The following is a 14,298-nucleotide window of genomic DNA, read 5'->3' as shown; positions in this document are numbered from 1 at the left end:
CTTTGTCTCTGGAAAAACTACATGCCGTAGTATGTATTATGTTAGATCTTAAACTATCCTTAGACTCAGTCCTGCGTTCACATTTTACAGATGAGAAAACATAAGGGATGAATCTACTTAACTAGGACATCTATGCAGATTTTCAGTGTGGAGCTATGACGAGACCATTGTCCCTCAGATCCTACATGATTCTACACGTATAGATGTAGAAGGACATGTGAAGATTGCCAGTGGTCTTGGGAGGAGGGTTTCTTTTTTTTTTTAAATAAGCTTATTTCATACTATACACGTGTCATTCACTTTGCAAGGCAAGAGGGTCTGGAGACTTATCTTTATGATATGAAGAATTGTTCTTCGAGGGGCAAATTAACAATGTGGACATCTTAACACGCTTTCTCAAACTTAAGGTTTATTCACTGATTATCTTTGCTTTCAGCTGTTCTTGGAGTACACAATTTGCTCAACAATCCCAAGTTTGATGAAGAAACGGCCAGCACGAAAGGCGGCAAAGGGCATGTGAGAAGTAAGCTGACGTGAAATCTGTGGTTTTATGAAACTTGGGAGCCTCCGGGTGTTGCTGGTAGGAAAGAGGCCTGTTGACTGGGCCCCCTGGGGAGTCCAGAATTCTTTTAGGCTTTGAAGGTGGTTTTTGCCAGTTCACCAAGGATCACTAGGCTCTGAGCAGTCAAACCAGGATAGACTAGCCAATACTGGGAGCTCTGTCTGGCAGCGTAACTAGTACCAATCAGTGTTTTGCCCAGAACACACTGTCTTGATAGGTCTGTTCAGTCAAAAGAGAAAATTACTGATAAAAAAGGTTGCTTAGGGCTTCCCTGGTGGCGCAGTGGTTGAGAGTCCGCCTGCCGATGCAGGGGACATGGGTTCATGCCACAGTCCGGGAAGATCCCACATGCCGCGGAGCGGCTGGGCCCGTGAGCCATGGCCACTGAGCCTGCGCGTCCGGAGCCTGTGCTCCGCAACGGGAGAGGCCACGGCAGTGAGAGGCCCTCGTACCACAAAAAAAACAAAAACAAACAAACAAACAAAAAGGTTGCTTAGCACAGAATGCAGAGTTTTATGTTCTTAACGATGTTTTAATCAACTCTGGTATCAGATAAGTTTCCTACTCTATTCGAGTGCCTTTTTGTCTCAGTAACGGATGTTTGTCATTAGAATTTGAATACCTGCTTCCCCCGGAGAGCATGAAAGACACACTGGCATGGACTTGCTGGCACAGAATGTACCAGACTGCTATCTTCTATGTCACCGTTTTCTGGAGAAACGTACAATTCATTAGACTCTCTCACTCATTCGTCAGTCATTTACTAAATACCTGCTGTTGCAGGAATGTTCTAGGCTTAGGTACAAAGGTAAAAAAGGTGGTCCCTGCCCAAAGGAACTTATCTATCCGTGGGAGGGATGGATCAGTAATGAGGTAATTTCAGTACAGTGTGATCCAGGTACTATGAAAACTCACAGAAGATCACAGCTTTTCTTAGATTAATTATATCTTATTCTCTTTGACGGTGATTTGGGCAATGCTTTCTAGTCTCAGCAGTCTATTTATCAGTTGCTGTTTATACAGGGTAATTTACCCAGACAATGAGCAATATTCCTTTTATTTACCTTCTGTTTTCTTATGCATACAGATGCAAAGTGTTCATCCTTTTAATTTCAGTATCAAAGGGTAACATTCTGACAACATGTTTGTTATTAAAAGTCTGGTGCATAACCTTCTGGGTTTTTATACACACACATATCATTAACTTTTTAAAAGACTTAATTTTTTTAGAGCAGTTTTGTGTTCAAAATTGAGAGAAAGGCACAGAGATTTCCCATATACCCCCTGACCCTCCACATGCACAGCCTCCCCCATTATCAACATGCTGCACAGAGTGGTATGGTTTTTACAGTTGATGAACTTACGTTGACACATCGTTATCACCGAGTCCATAGTTTACATTAGGGCTCACTCTTGGAGTTGTACATTCTCTGGGTTTGGACAAATTAACAATGGCATGTTTCCCATTACAGTATCAGGCAGAGTAGTTTCACTGCCCTAAAATTCCTCTGTGCTCTGCCTATTTACTTCTCCTTCCCTGCTAACCTCTGGCAACCCCTGATCTTTTGTCTCCATCATTTTGCCTTTTCCAGAATGTCATATAGTTGGAATCATACAGTATGTAGCCTATTCAGACTGGCTTCTTTTACTTAGTAATATGCATTTAAGGTTGCTCTATGTCTTTTCATGGCTTCATAGATCATTTATTTTTTTTATTGAGATATAGTTGATGTACAATATTACATGTTACAGGTATACAACTTAGTGATTCACAATTTTTAAAGGTTATACTCCATTTATAGTTATAAAATATTGGCTATATTCCCTGTGTTGTATAATATATCCCTGTAGTTTATTTATTTGTACTTCTTAATCCCCTCCCCCATCTTGCCCCTCCCCTCTTCCCTCTCCCCACTGGTAACCACTAGTTTGTTCTATGTATCTGTGAGTCTGTCTTTTTGTTATACTCACTAATTTGTTTTATTTTTTAGATTCCACACATAAGTGACATCATACAGGATTTGTCTTTCTCTGTCTGACTTATTTCACTTAACATAATACCCTCCAAGTTCATCCATGTTGTTGTAAATGGTAAAATTTCATTCTTTATTATGACTGAGTAGTATTCCATATATATTATCCATTCATCTGTTGATGTACACTTAGGTTGCTTCCATATCTGGGCAATTGTAAATAATGCTGCTATGAACATTGGGGTGCATGTATCTTTTTAAGTTAGTGTTTTTGTTTTTTTCAGACATATACCGAGTATTGGAATTGCTGAGTCATATGGTAGAGATAGATCATTTCTTTTTAATGCTGAATAATATTCTGTTATCTGGATATACCACAGTTTATTTATCAGTTCACCTACTGAAGGACATCTTGGTTGCTTCCAAATTTTGGAAATTATGAATAAAGCTGCTATAAATATCTGTGTTCAGGTTTTAGACATAAATTTTCAGCTCCTTTGGGTAAATATCAAGGACCCTGATTGCTGGATCTTACGGCAAGGCGTTTGGTTTTGTGAGAAACCACAAAACTGTCTTCCAAAATGGCTGTACCATTTTGGATTCCCACTAGCAAAGAATGAGAGTTCCTGTTGCTCCACACCCTCACCAGCATTTGGTTTTGCCAGGGTTCCAGACTTTGGGCATTCTAATAGATGTGTAGTGGTATCTCATTACTTTAATTTGCATTTCCCTGACAAATATGATGTGGAACATCTTTTCATATGCATATTTGTCATTTGTATATCTTCTTTGGTAAGATATCTGTTAAGTTCTTTGGCCCATTTTAAAAATCAGGTTGTTTTCTTATTGTTGAGTTTCAAGAGTTCTTTGTATATATTGGATAAGTCCTTTATCAGATGTGTCTTTTTTTCTGATTTTTTTTTAATGAATGAAAGATTTTTAAAAATTCTATAGTGCTTTACAAATTTCAGAAGTTTTGTACACACGATTTCAAATAATCCCATAATAACCCTTTTTTTCCCCTCTACCCCTATATTGCCCCTCCCCTCTTCCCTCTCCCTACTTGTAACCACTAGTCTGTTCGCTAGTCGTTTTGTGAGTCTATCAGATATGTCTTTTTTTTTTTTTCTTTGCGGTACGCGGGCCTCTCACTGTTGTGGCCTCTCCCGTTGCGGAGCACAGGCTCTGGACGCGCACGCTCAGCGGCCGTGGCTCACGGGCCCATCCGCTCCGCGGCATGTGGGATCTTCCCAGACCGGGGCACGAACCCGTGTCCCCTGCATCGGCAGGTGGACTCTCAACCACTGCGCCACAAGGGAAGCCCTATCAGATACGTCTTTTGCAAACATTTTCTCCCAGTCTGTGGTTCATCTCCTCATTCTCTTGAGAGTATTTTTCGCAGGGCGGAAATTTTTTATTTTAATGCAATCCAGGTTATCAGTTCTTCCTTTCATGGATTATGCCTTTGGGGCTGTGTCTAAAAATTCATCTCCAAACCCAAGGTCATCTAGATTTTATCCTATGTTATCTATCTCATAGTTTTGCATTTTATATTTAGGTCTGTGATCCATTTTGAGTTAATTTTTGTGAAGGGTGTAAGGTCTGTGCCTAGATTCACTTTTTTTTTTCATGTGGATGTCCAGTTGTTCCAGCACCATTTGTTGAAAGACTATTCTTTTCTCCACTGTATTACCTTTGCTCATTTGTCAAAGATCACTTGACTATATTTATGTGGGTCTCTTTATGGATTCTCTATTCTGTTCCATTGATCTATTTGTATACTTTCACCAATATCACACTGTCTTGCTTTCTGTAGCTTTAAGTCTTGAATTTGGATAGTGTCAGTTCTCTAATTTTGTTCTTCTCTTTCAGTATTGTGTTGGCTATTCTGAGTATTTTGCGTCTCTATATAAACTTTAGAATCAGTTTTTTGATATCTACAAAATTCTGGAATTTTGATTGGGATTCCATTGAATCTATAGGTCAATATGGGAAGAACTGACATCTTGACAATATTGAATCTGTCCATGGAATATCTCTCCATTTAGTTCTTCTTTTATTTCTTTCAGTACAGGTTTGTAGTTTTCTTCATGCAGATTTTATATATATATATATATATACATACATACACACACATATATATGTATATATATACATATTTGTAGTTAGATTTATACCTAAGTATTTCATTTTTCATTAACATTTTTTTCAAGTTGTGATTCTCTTCTCTTATAAATACCTGTAGGTTTACCTCATTCTTCTAATGAATAGATAGCCTTGTATTATGTGATTATGCTATAACTTGTTTACCATTTTTGCATTGATGGACTTTTTAAAAAATTTATTTTATTTTATTTTTTTATGTATTTTTGGCTGTGTTGGGTCTTCGTTTCTGTGTGAGGGCTTTCTCCACTTGCTGCGAGCGGGGGCCACTCTTCATCGCGGTGCGCGGACCTCTCACTATCGCGGCCTCTCTTGTTGTGGAGCACAGGCTCCAGACGTGCAGGCTCAGTGGTTGTGGCTCACGGGCCTAGTTGCTCCGCGGCATGTGGGATCTTCCCAGGCCAGGGCTCGAACCCGTGTCCCCTGCATTGGCAGGCAGATTCTCAACCACTGCGCCACCAGGGAAGCCCTTGATGGACATTTTGTTTATCATGTTTTGCTGTCATGAGTAACGTATCAGTGAACATCCATAAATATACATCTTCATATATTCATGCTACTTTTTCTGTAGATTAGACTTTTAGATATAGAATTGCTGGGTCGTAAAGTATCCACATTTTATATTTTAATAGATAATGCCGGGCTTCCCTGGTGGTGCAGTGGTTAAGAATCCTCCTGCCTATGCAGGGGACACGGGTTTGAGCCCTGGCCCAGGCAGATCCCACATGCCACGGAGCAGCTAAGCCTGTGCGCCACAACTACTGAAGCCCGCGCGCCGTGCTTCTTAATAAGAGAAGCCACTGCAATGAGAAGCCCGCGCACCGCAACGAGACCCAACGCAACCAAAAATAAAAATAAATTAAATAAATTAAAAAAAAATAGATAATGCCAAATTATTTTTCCAGAAAATTTGTACCAGTTTACATTCCCACCAACAATGTATGAGGATGCTTTTTCCTCCACATTGTTGCCAACTCTGAATATTCCCTTTTTACATTTCTTGGCTAATCAAATGGTATCTCATTTTTAAATTTCAGAGTTTAATTACTTATTATCTTTTTTGGTTGACTGATAGCGATTCCTCTGATCATTAGTTGTTCATTTTCGATTGGGTTGTATTATTGACTTGAAGGAGCTCTATGTATCTTGGGATATGAACCCTTTGTATGTTACACATATTGCAAACATTTTCTGTTAACTGCTTTTGAGAATTCTTCCATTCTTCTTTTTTATTCCTTTCTCTTCCCATACCATCCTCAAAATTAAAGCTCCAAAGTGGAACTCAGAGGACGGTGGGCCAGGGGAGGATTAAGGTTTGGGAAATAAAGAGACTCATTTTTGGGCTTCCCTGGTGGCGCAGTGGTTGAGAGTCCGCCTGCCGATGCAGGGGACACGGGATGGTGCCCCAGTCCGGGAAGATCCCACATGCCACGGAGCGGCTGGGCCCGTGAGCCATGGCCGCTGAGCCTGCGTGTCCGGAGCCTGTGCTCCGCAACGGGAGAGGCCACAGCAGTGAGAGGCCCGCGTACCGCAAAAAAAAAAAAAAAGAGACTCATATTTTTGCATCTTAGATTCTTTGGTTTGGTTATTATAGTCTGAAAGAGGTCCATGTGGAGCAGCAGTAACTACCCACGGATATTCTTTTGGGTGTTGGAGTTTGCTGTAGGGCCTCCTGCACTTTTGGCCCCATGGAGCATCAGCCGCTGAGACTTCTCATTGCAGGTGAAAAACACCCACCTTTGAGGCTAACTCAAAGTTAGCCTCAGATGGTAACTCAGAATCATACCATTCCTGTGCTTGCTTAGTTGAGAGTAAGCTTACTGTCATTGATATCGGAGTATTATTGGAATCAGAGCATATGAAAGGAAGGTCATTTTGGGGGACGTCATCTCTGATTTTTATGGGAGAGCCCTTACGTTTTATTTTTAAAATTGAAACTTGTGTCTTAGATGTGGTCAAAGGTGAAAAGGTCAAGCCAGTATTTGAGGAACCACCCAATCCCACAAATGTGGAAGTAAGTCTGCAGCAGATGAAAGCCAATGACCCCAGCCTGCAAGAGGTCAACCTCAACAACATTAAGGTATTTCATTACAATTGTTATCCGTTGAGGTCAGAAAACTTACTGGAGATGACTGATTGCCTGTTTAAAATCCTTTGTACTCACTGGATTTTGAGGCACAATATCCTATTTGAAAGAAGTGGGTTTTTAAAAAAAAGTGATTCCTAGAATTCTTTGAAAAGAATCACAGTACTTGTGTTATACACAGTGTATTAGCTAGCTATTGCTGAGTAACAAATTACTCCAAAACAACAAACAGTTATTATTTCACATAATTTCTGAGTGTCAGGAATATGGGAGTGACTGGGCGGGGTTGCTGTGGCTCAGGGTCTCAAATGAGGCTATAGTAAAGCTGTCAGCCAGAGCTGCACTTGTGTGAAGGCTTGACGAGGGCACAGAAATCCATTTCCAAGATGGCGCAGTCATGTGTCTGTTGGCAGGAGGCCTCAGTTTCTCAGAACGTGGATCTCTCAGTAGGAATGCCTGAGTGTCCTCACATCATGACAACTGGCTTCCCTCAGAGCAAGTGATCCAAGAGAAAAAAAGAGAGACTAAGCTGGAAGCCACAGTGCCTTTTATGACCTATTCTCTGAAGTCACACATTGTCACTTCTGCTTTGACCATAAGTCATGTCACTCTCAAAGGGAGGGTAAGATGTGTGTGTGTGTGTGTGTGTGTGTGTGTGTGTGTGTGTGTGTGTGTGTGTGTGAGAGAGAGAGAGAGAGAGAGAGAGAGCGAGAGAGAGAGCACTGCCTGACATCTTTTTTGTTCATTCTTTTTGGGCCAGTTTCTAGCATTTAATAATATTAACTAATTTTTATTAAGTACTCGCTATGTGCCATATCCTTTGCTAAATACTTGAAATTCATTATCTCACTGAATCCTTAGTGGGACTTAAAGAGGTTCAGTTGCACACAGTCACAGAGCTGGCCTGTAGTACTCTGTAAACTCACATTAGTCTCTAGCTGTGCCCTATATTGTCTGCCTCCCCAGTGCCCAGTACTAGGCTAAGTGCCGTGGAAGAGGAAGTAAGAGTCACGCGGTATTCATTCTGAAGAACTTAAATTACGAGAAAAACACTAAGCGAATAATTACATGATGTGGTCAGCCCCCACATGTGGAATTGTGGGTAAGGAAAATTTTGATCCTGCCTAGGAGAGCCAATAAACCAAGGAGGTGATATTTCTGCTGGGTCTTGAAGGCTGAGTAGGAATTAGAGCAAAGGATAAAGGAATTTCTAGGCAAAAGGAAAAGCATATCTAAAGGTATGGACGAAAGAAAGACCATGGGATAGTAAAAGAATGGCAAGCAGGTCAGTCTGGCTAAAATATAGACAATGAAAGAAAGAAAGAGGAAAGTGTGCTCTATGCATAATTTGGACAGTAGGGTAAACAGAAGTGATACCAGAATGTCACATTGTGTTAGATTCCCTTATTGGACACTAAGTGGTGCTATTTGGCTTAGGATAGGTTGGTTGCTAGAGAATGGGTGATGAAAGTCTTTTAGAAAGGGTAACATCTAAACATACAAGGTATTTAAAAGCTGTTGGTCGTTAGCTTGGGGTGAAGGTGCTGCAGAATGATTCATCAAGGATCTGTGTCTTCCTCATCTTAGAACATTCCAATTCCAACCCTGAAGGAATTTGCAAAGGCTCTGGAGACCAATACTCACGTGAAAAAGTTCAGCCTGGCCGCAACCCGCAGCAATGACCCTGTGGCGATTGTGAGTAAAATTCTTACAACTATAACGTGAAAATATTTAATTCATTAGAAGCTATTTTAAATTTGTTTTATCAATTAACAATGTTCAGATCAGGTAAATTTATTTTCTGTATAGTTAATAAACAAAATTAGTTATAATGAGACAGTAAAACAAGAACCCAACTGTCAGGCACTTTGAATTCACTAGAATTTTGTTAGCACTACACTTTTTGGAGAAAGAGACAAGATTAGATTTGGTATTTAGCTAAGTAAATATTTAGATTTTGTTCTGTGCTTAGTACAAATTTTCTGAAATGTTTGTATCTACAGTAACATTCTGTCCCAGTAAATGGATATTATGAGACCCCCCCGGCCAAAGCCTACAGGAACTCGGCCCATATAAAAAATGTTAACATATATTTCATTTTAATCTTTGAAATGGATTACACAAAAACAGAAAGATAGATCAATGGAACAGGATAGAAAGCCCAGAGATAAACCCACGCACATGTGGTCACCTTATCTATGATAAAGGAGGCAGGAATGTACAGTGGAGAAAGGACAGCCTCTTCAATAAGTGGTCCTGGCAAAACTGGACGGGTACATGTAAAAGTATGAGATTAGATCACTCCCTAACACCATACACAAAAATAAGCTCAAAATGGATTAAAGACCTAAATGTAAGGCCAGAAACTATCAAACTCTTAGAGGAAAACATAGGCAGAATACTCTATTTATCATAATTCACAGCAAGATCCTTTTTGACCCACCTCCTAGAGAAATGGAAATAAAAACAAAAATAAACAAATGGGACCTAATGAAACTTAAAAGCTTTTGCACAGCAAAGGAAACCATAAACAAGACTAAAAGACAACCCTCAGAATGGGAGAAAATATTTGCAAATGAAGCAACTGACAAAGGATTAATTTCCAAAATTTACAAGCAGCTCATGCAGCTCAATAACAAAAAAACAACCCAATCCAAAAATGGGCAAAGACCTAAATAGACATTTCTCCAAAGAAGATATACAGATTGCCAACAAACACATGAAAGAATGCTCAACATCATTAATCATTAGAGAAATGCAAATCAAAACTACAATGAGATATCATCTCAAACCAGTCAGAATGGCCATCATCAAAAAATCTAGAAACAATAAATGCTGGAGAGGGTGTGGAGAAAAGAGAACACTCTTGCACTGCTGGTGGGAATGTGAATTGGTTCAGCCACTATGGAGAACAGTATGGAGGTTCCTTAAAAAACTACAAATAGAACTACCATATGACCCAGCAATCCCACTACTGGGCATATACCCTGAGAAAACCAAAATTCAAAAAGAGTCATGTACCAAAATGTTCATTGCAGCTCTATTTACAATAGCCCGGAGATGGAAACAACCTAAGTGTCCACCATCGGATGAATGGATAAAGAAGATGTGGCACATATATACAATGGAATATTACTCAGCCATAAAAAGAAATGAAATTGAACTATTTGTAATGAGGTGGATAGACCTAGAGTCTGTCATACAGAGTGAAGTAACTCAGAAAGAGAAAGACAAATACCATATGCTAACACATATATATGGAATTTAAGAAAAAAATGTCATGAAGAACCTAGGGGTAAGACAGGAATAAAGACACAGACCTACTAGAGAATGGACTTGAGGATATGGGGAGGGGGAAGGGTAAGCTGTGACAAAGCGAGAGAGAGGCATGGACATATATACACTACCAAACGTAAGATAGATAGCTAGTGGGAAGCAGCCACATAGCACAGGGAGATCAGCTCGGTGCTTTGTGACCGCCTGGAGGGGTGGGATAGGGAAGGTGGGAGGGAGGGAGACGCAAGAGGGAAGAGATATGGGAACATATGTATATATATATATAACTGATTCATTTTGTTGTAAAGCAGAAACTAACACACCATTGTAAAGCAATTATACTCCAATAAGATGTTAAAAAAATGAAATGGATTAATGTGTCTCAAAAATATTTTAAACAACCGAATCTTGAAACAATTTTTGTTTGATACTGTTAACCAGAATATGAAAAAAATAAAAAACAACCAAAAGCCCTATTCCTTCTGTGCACTTCAGTTAATTCAGGTAAATAAGGAAGCCCCTGAACCCAAGGAAATACTACTGCCATTACCATTATCAGCATTAACCCTCCTATTAATAGCTCACATTTCTTGAACAATTAGTAAATGCCACTGCTGATCTCTGTGCTTTACTCACGTCATCTCACCTAATCCTCACTATAATACAGTGAGGTGTGTACTATTATTAGTTCCCACTCTAACAGATGAGCAATTTGAGGCTCAGAAAGGTTAAGTAACTTTTCCAAAGTAACACAACCAGCAAGTGGCAGAGCCAGGATTCACCACCAGGTCTTTCTTGTTCCACAACCAGGATGCCTAACCACCAAGCTATGCTATATTTACATACTGTGCCTCACTGTCGTACATTTGCTAAACTATGGCAGTTGTCAGAAGCCTGAGCATCAGGCTACATCAGTGGTTCTACAGCATCTGATTCTCAGCACTTGAATTAAGCCAGAAAAAAGAAAGTTTTCTTGACTTGATGATGCGATTTAAAGTAACATGTCTTTTGGAAGATCTAAAAGAGCATTAGGGACTTCCCTGGTGGCGCAGTGGTTAAGAATCCGCCTGCCAACGCAGGGGACACAGGTTCGATCCCTGGTCCGGGAAGATCCCATATGCTGTGGAGCAACTAACCCTGTGTGCAACAACTACTGAGCCTGTGCTCTAGAGCCCGCGAGCCACAACTACTGAGCCCGCGTGCCACATCTACTGAAGGCTGCGCGCCTAGAGCTGATGCTTCGCAGCAAGAGAAGCCACCGCAATGAGAAGCCTGCGCACCGCAACAAAGAGTAGACCCTGCTCGCCGCAACTAGAGAAAAGCCCGTGTGCTGCAATGAAGACCCAACACAGCCAAAAATAAGTTAAAAAAAAATAGCATTAAAAACGGACAACATGAAAGTAATGACTACTCATCACAGTGTTGGCACAGAGTAGATATTTGAAAAATACTTGTTAAATGAATGAATGAACCTGCCCTCCAACCTCTCAGCATTAGACAATATTTCCATGATGACTACAGCAAATTTGAATTAAGCACTCATGTAAAAGAGGGGCTAAGCTACAGAACTGATGTTTTCACCAGTAATTCTTACATATCTAAATTTGTAGGTTGAAAGCAGTTTTGAATTTGAAACCTATCATTAAAATAGAAAAAGCAGAGCTAGATTATTGGTAAGGTGAAGTTAGCAATTTAAGGGTTCTTATCTGTGTATGATTTTGTGTATAATCTCTGCCCTTTAGTAGGTTTGTTTTCAATAAAGCAAAAATATTCACAATACATTTTGTAAGTAAGTAACTAAAGGGATAAATAAAGAAATGATTTGTCATTTCTGTTTAATATATTATTTACAGTAAAATGGCAGGGATGCAAATAGTGTATAGTTCATTGTCAGCACTACTAGTAAGCAGTCTCACTTCTACTCTAAGTCAAATAGATAACTTGCTAAATGGACTAAATAAATTTCAAATATAATAATCTCTTTGTTACTGTTTTTAATCCAACAACTATGTATTGTATGTATGTCATGTGACAAGCAAACCATACAACTTCAAGGAAAAACTGTTATCCTTGAGGGTGTGAAAAGAAAAGCCTCCTTCAGCCTTATGCCTGGATGGCTTCACATGGTCCAGCCCTCACCTGGCTGACCCCAGGTGGTTCCCCTTTCAGCTATGCTATAGTCAGGAAAGAACTTTTCTATAGGTTGTAATTTGGTTGATTACCCCACAGGCAACAGAGATATTCAGACTGTTATTATGGCTGAACAACTTGCTGTTGAGAATTACAAATCAGCATTAAAGCAAGAACTTCAAGACTTTTCTATGTAAGGTTCAGAAACAGATTCAACAAAGTACTTGTGGGATTATTGTGAATGTAGGCCAGCTATGTGTATGTGAGATGACATTATCCCCATTTTACAGATGTGGCAACTAAGGCTCAGAGTTTGAGTAATTTAAGATTACACAGCATGTGGCCAAGCCAGGAAGCAAACTTAAGTGACCTGTAATCAAATTCAGTTTGCCATGCTCCAAGCACTTCCATATAACCACACCTATAGCAGGGAGTATTAATGAAACTTGCCATAGTAATGAATGCCAATGTAGAGAAAAGGCCCAAATATGTAAAAAAAATGCTATTACATATTATTAACAGGTATGCCACATAAAAATCAGAAGTTTCGGACAGCACTGTCCAATAGGAATAAAATGAGAACCACAAATGTAAGCCACATGTGTAACTAAATTTTCCAGTAACCACATTAAAAAAAAATGGTGAAATTAAACTTAATAATGTATTTTATTCAAACCACCATATCCAAAATATCATCATTTCAAAATGTGAAGATGTAATGAGGTCTTTTACAGTATTTTTTCCATACTACATCTTTGAAATCCAATGCATGTTTTACGTTTAAAAACATTTAAAATTCAAGCACATCTTGATTCAGAACAGGTGCTATTTAAGGGCTTCATAGCCACCTGTGTCCTGTGGCTACCACTGGAATAGTACAGGTTTGGACAGTGCATGAAACTGCTTTTCCGGGCAATTCTATAAAGTGCTGAAAGCAAAACCTTCTCTTTAAAAATGTATTTCTACTCTAATTATTTATGTAACCTTTAAGAAATCTAGTCTTCGTTTTACTAATGTTATTATCCCCAGCACATGTAGTAGATGCTCAAATATTTGCTGAACTGTGGTGAACCTGGGCGTACAGCCCGGGGTTATGTTTGGCTGGATCTCTCTTCCCTGTTTTGTTCAGTATGTGAAAAGTGTTTTCTCAAGTTTAAAAGAAATTGGCAGGATCGTGGCTACTTGCCAGGAGGTCCTGCAACTTTTTTACAAAGGCCTAATTGCTCTGACATTTTGTTATTCTAGTAATAGAAGTAAATCCCAAAGCTTGCAGCGTCCATAAGGAAAGGCTTGATGCATTCCCTTCTGGGGCTCTAATTAAAATGCATACACTTAATTCTAACTAAAGACCTAGCACTGAATAAATGCACTTTAATTTACATGGTGTACAATAGCATCAGTCCAAATCCTTGAGCTTCCTGGTAGTTCAAGCAGCTGCTTGACTAATACACAGGATTGTTCTTCTAGTCCAGTGATTGTCAACTCAGGGTGATTGTGCCCTCTAGGAACATTTGGCAGTGTCTGGAGATATTTTGGGTTGTCATGACTGGGAGGGGTACTGTTGGCATTTCGTGGGTCTCAGAGACTGCTAAACCTCCTACGATACACGGGACAACCTCCCACAACAAAGGATTATCCAGCTTCATGTCAGTAGACCCGAGGTTGGAAACCCTGTTCTTGTCCCAAGTTGGATTCCTTCTTCTTGTCTTTTCTGCCATAAAAGCAGTTAAAATAGTTCAGAAGTTCCTCGTTCTACTCCCCAGAGCAATCACTGTTAGCAGTTTATTTTTCATTCTTCTCATTGTATGACTTTAATTAAAGTGGTTTTCAATCCTTGCTGAACATTAGTTACCTGGAGAGCTTTTCAAAAATGCAGTTATAAATCAACTACACTTCCATAACAAAAAACAAAGCAAACAAAAAAAGCAACTGTCCAGGCCACAGCCTGAGATTCTGATTTAATTCTTCTGGGGTGGGGCCCAAGCACTGCTACATTTTTTAAAGCTTCCAGGTCATTCTAATATGCAACCAGGGTAGAAAAGCACTAATATACATGCACTTATTTATTTTTTATTTTTTGGTACGCTGGCCTCTCACTGTTGTGGCCT

General features: G+C 39.6%; 1 protein-coding gene across 1 annotated transcript in view; it reads left to right on the top strand.

Moving 5' to 3' along the window:
* Window positions 1–14,298, top strand: part of TMOD2 (tropomodulin 2) — a 46,608-nt gene that overhangs the window by 21,573 nt on the left and 10,737 nt on the right. Inside the window, exons 5-7 of the mRNA XM_079913751.1 lie at window positions 437–523; window positions 6,648–6,778; window positions 8,372–8,479. Of these exons, the coding sequence (XP_079769877.1) occupies window positions 437–523; window positions 6,648–6,778; window positions 8,372–8,479 (326 nt within the window). The remainder of the gene's footprint in view (window positions 1–436; window positions 524–6,647; window positions 6,779–8,371; window positions 8,480–14,298) is intronic.

This window comes from Stenella coeruleoalba (assembly GCF_951394435.1).
Source record: "Stenella coeruleoalba genome assembly, chromosome: 2".
In the NCBI taxonomy this organism is placed as follows: Eukaryota; Metazoa; Chordata; class Mammalia; order Artiodactyla; family Delphinidae; genus Stenella; species Stenella coeruleoalba.
The sequence above is the reverse complement of the archived record's forward strand: the minus strand, read 5'-3'. Positions and strand labels throughout refer to the sequence as shown.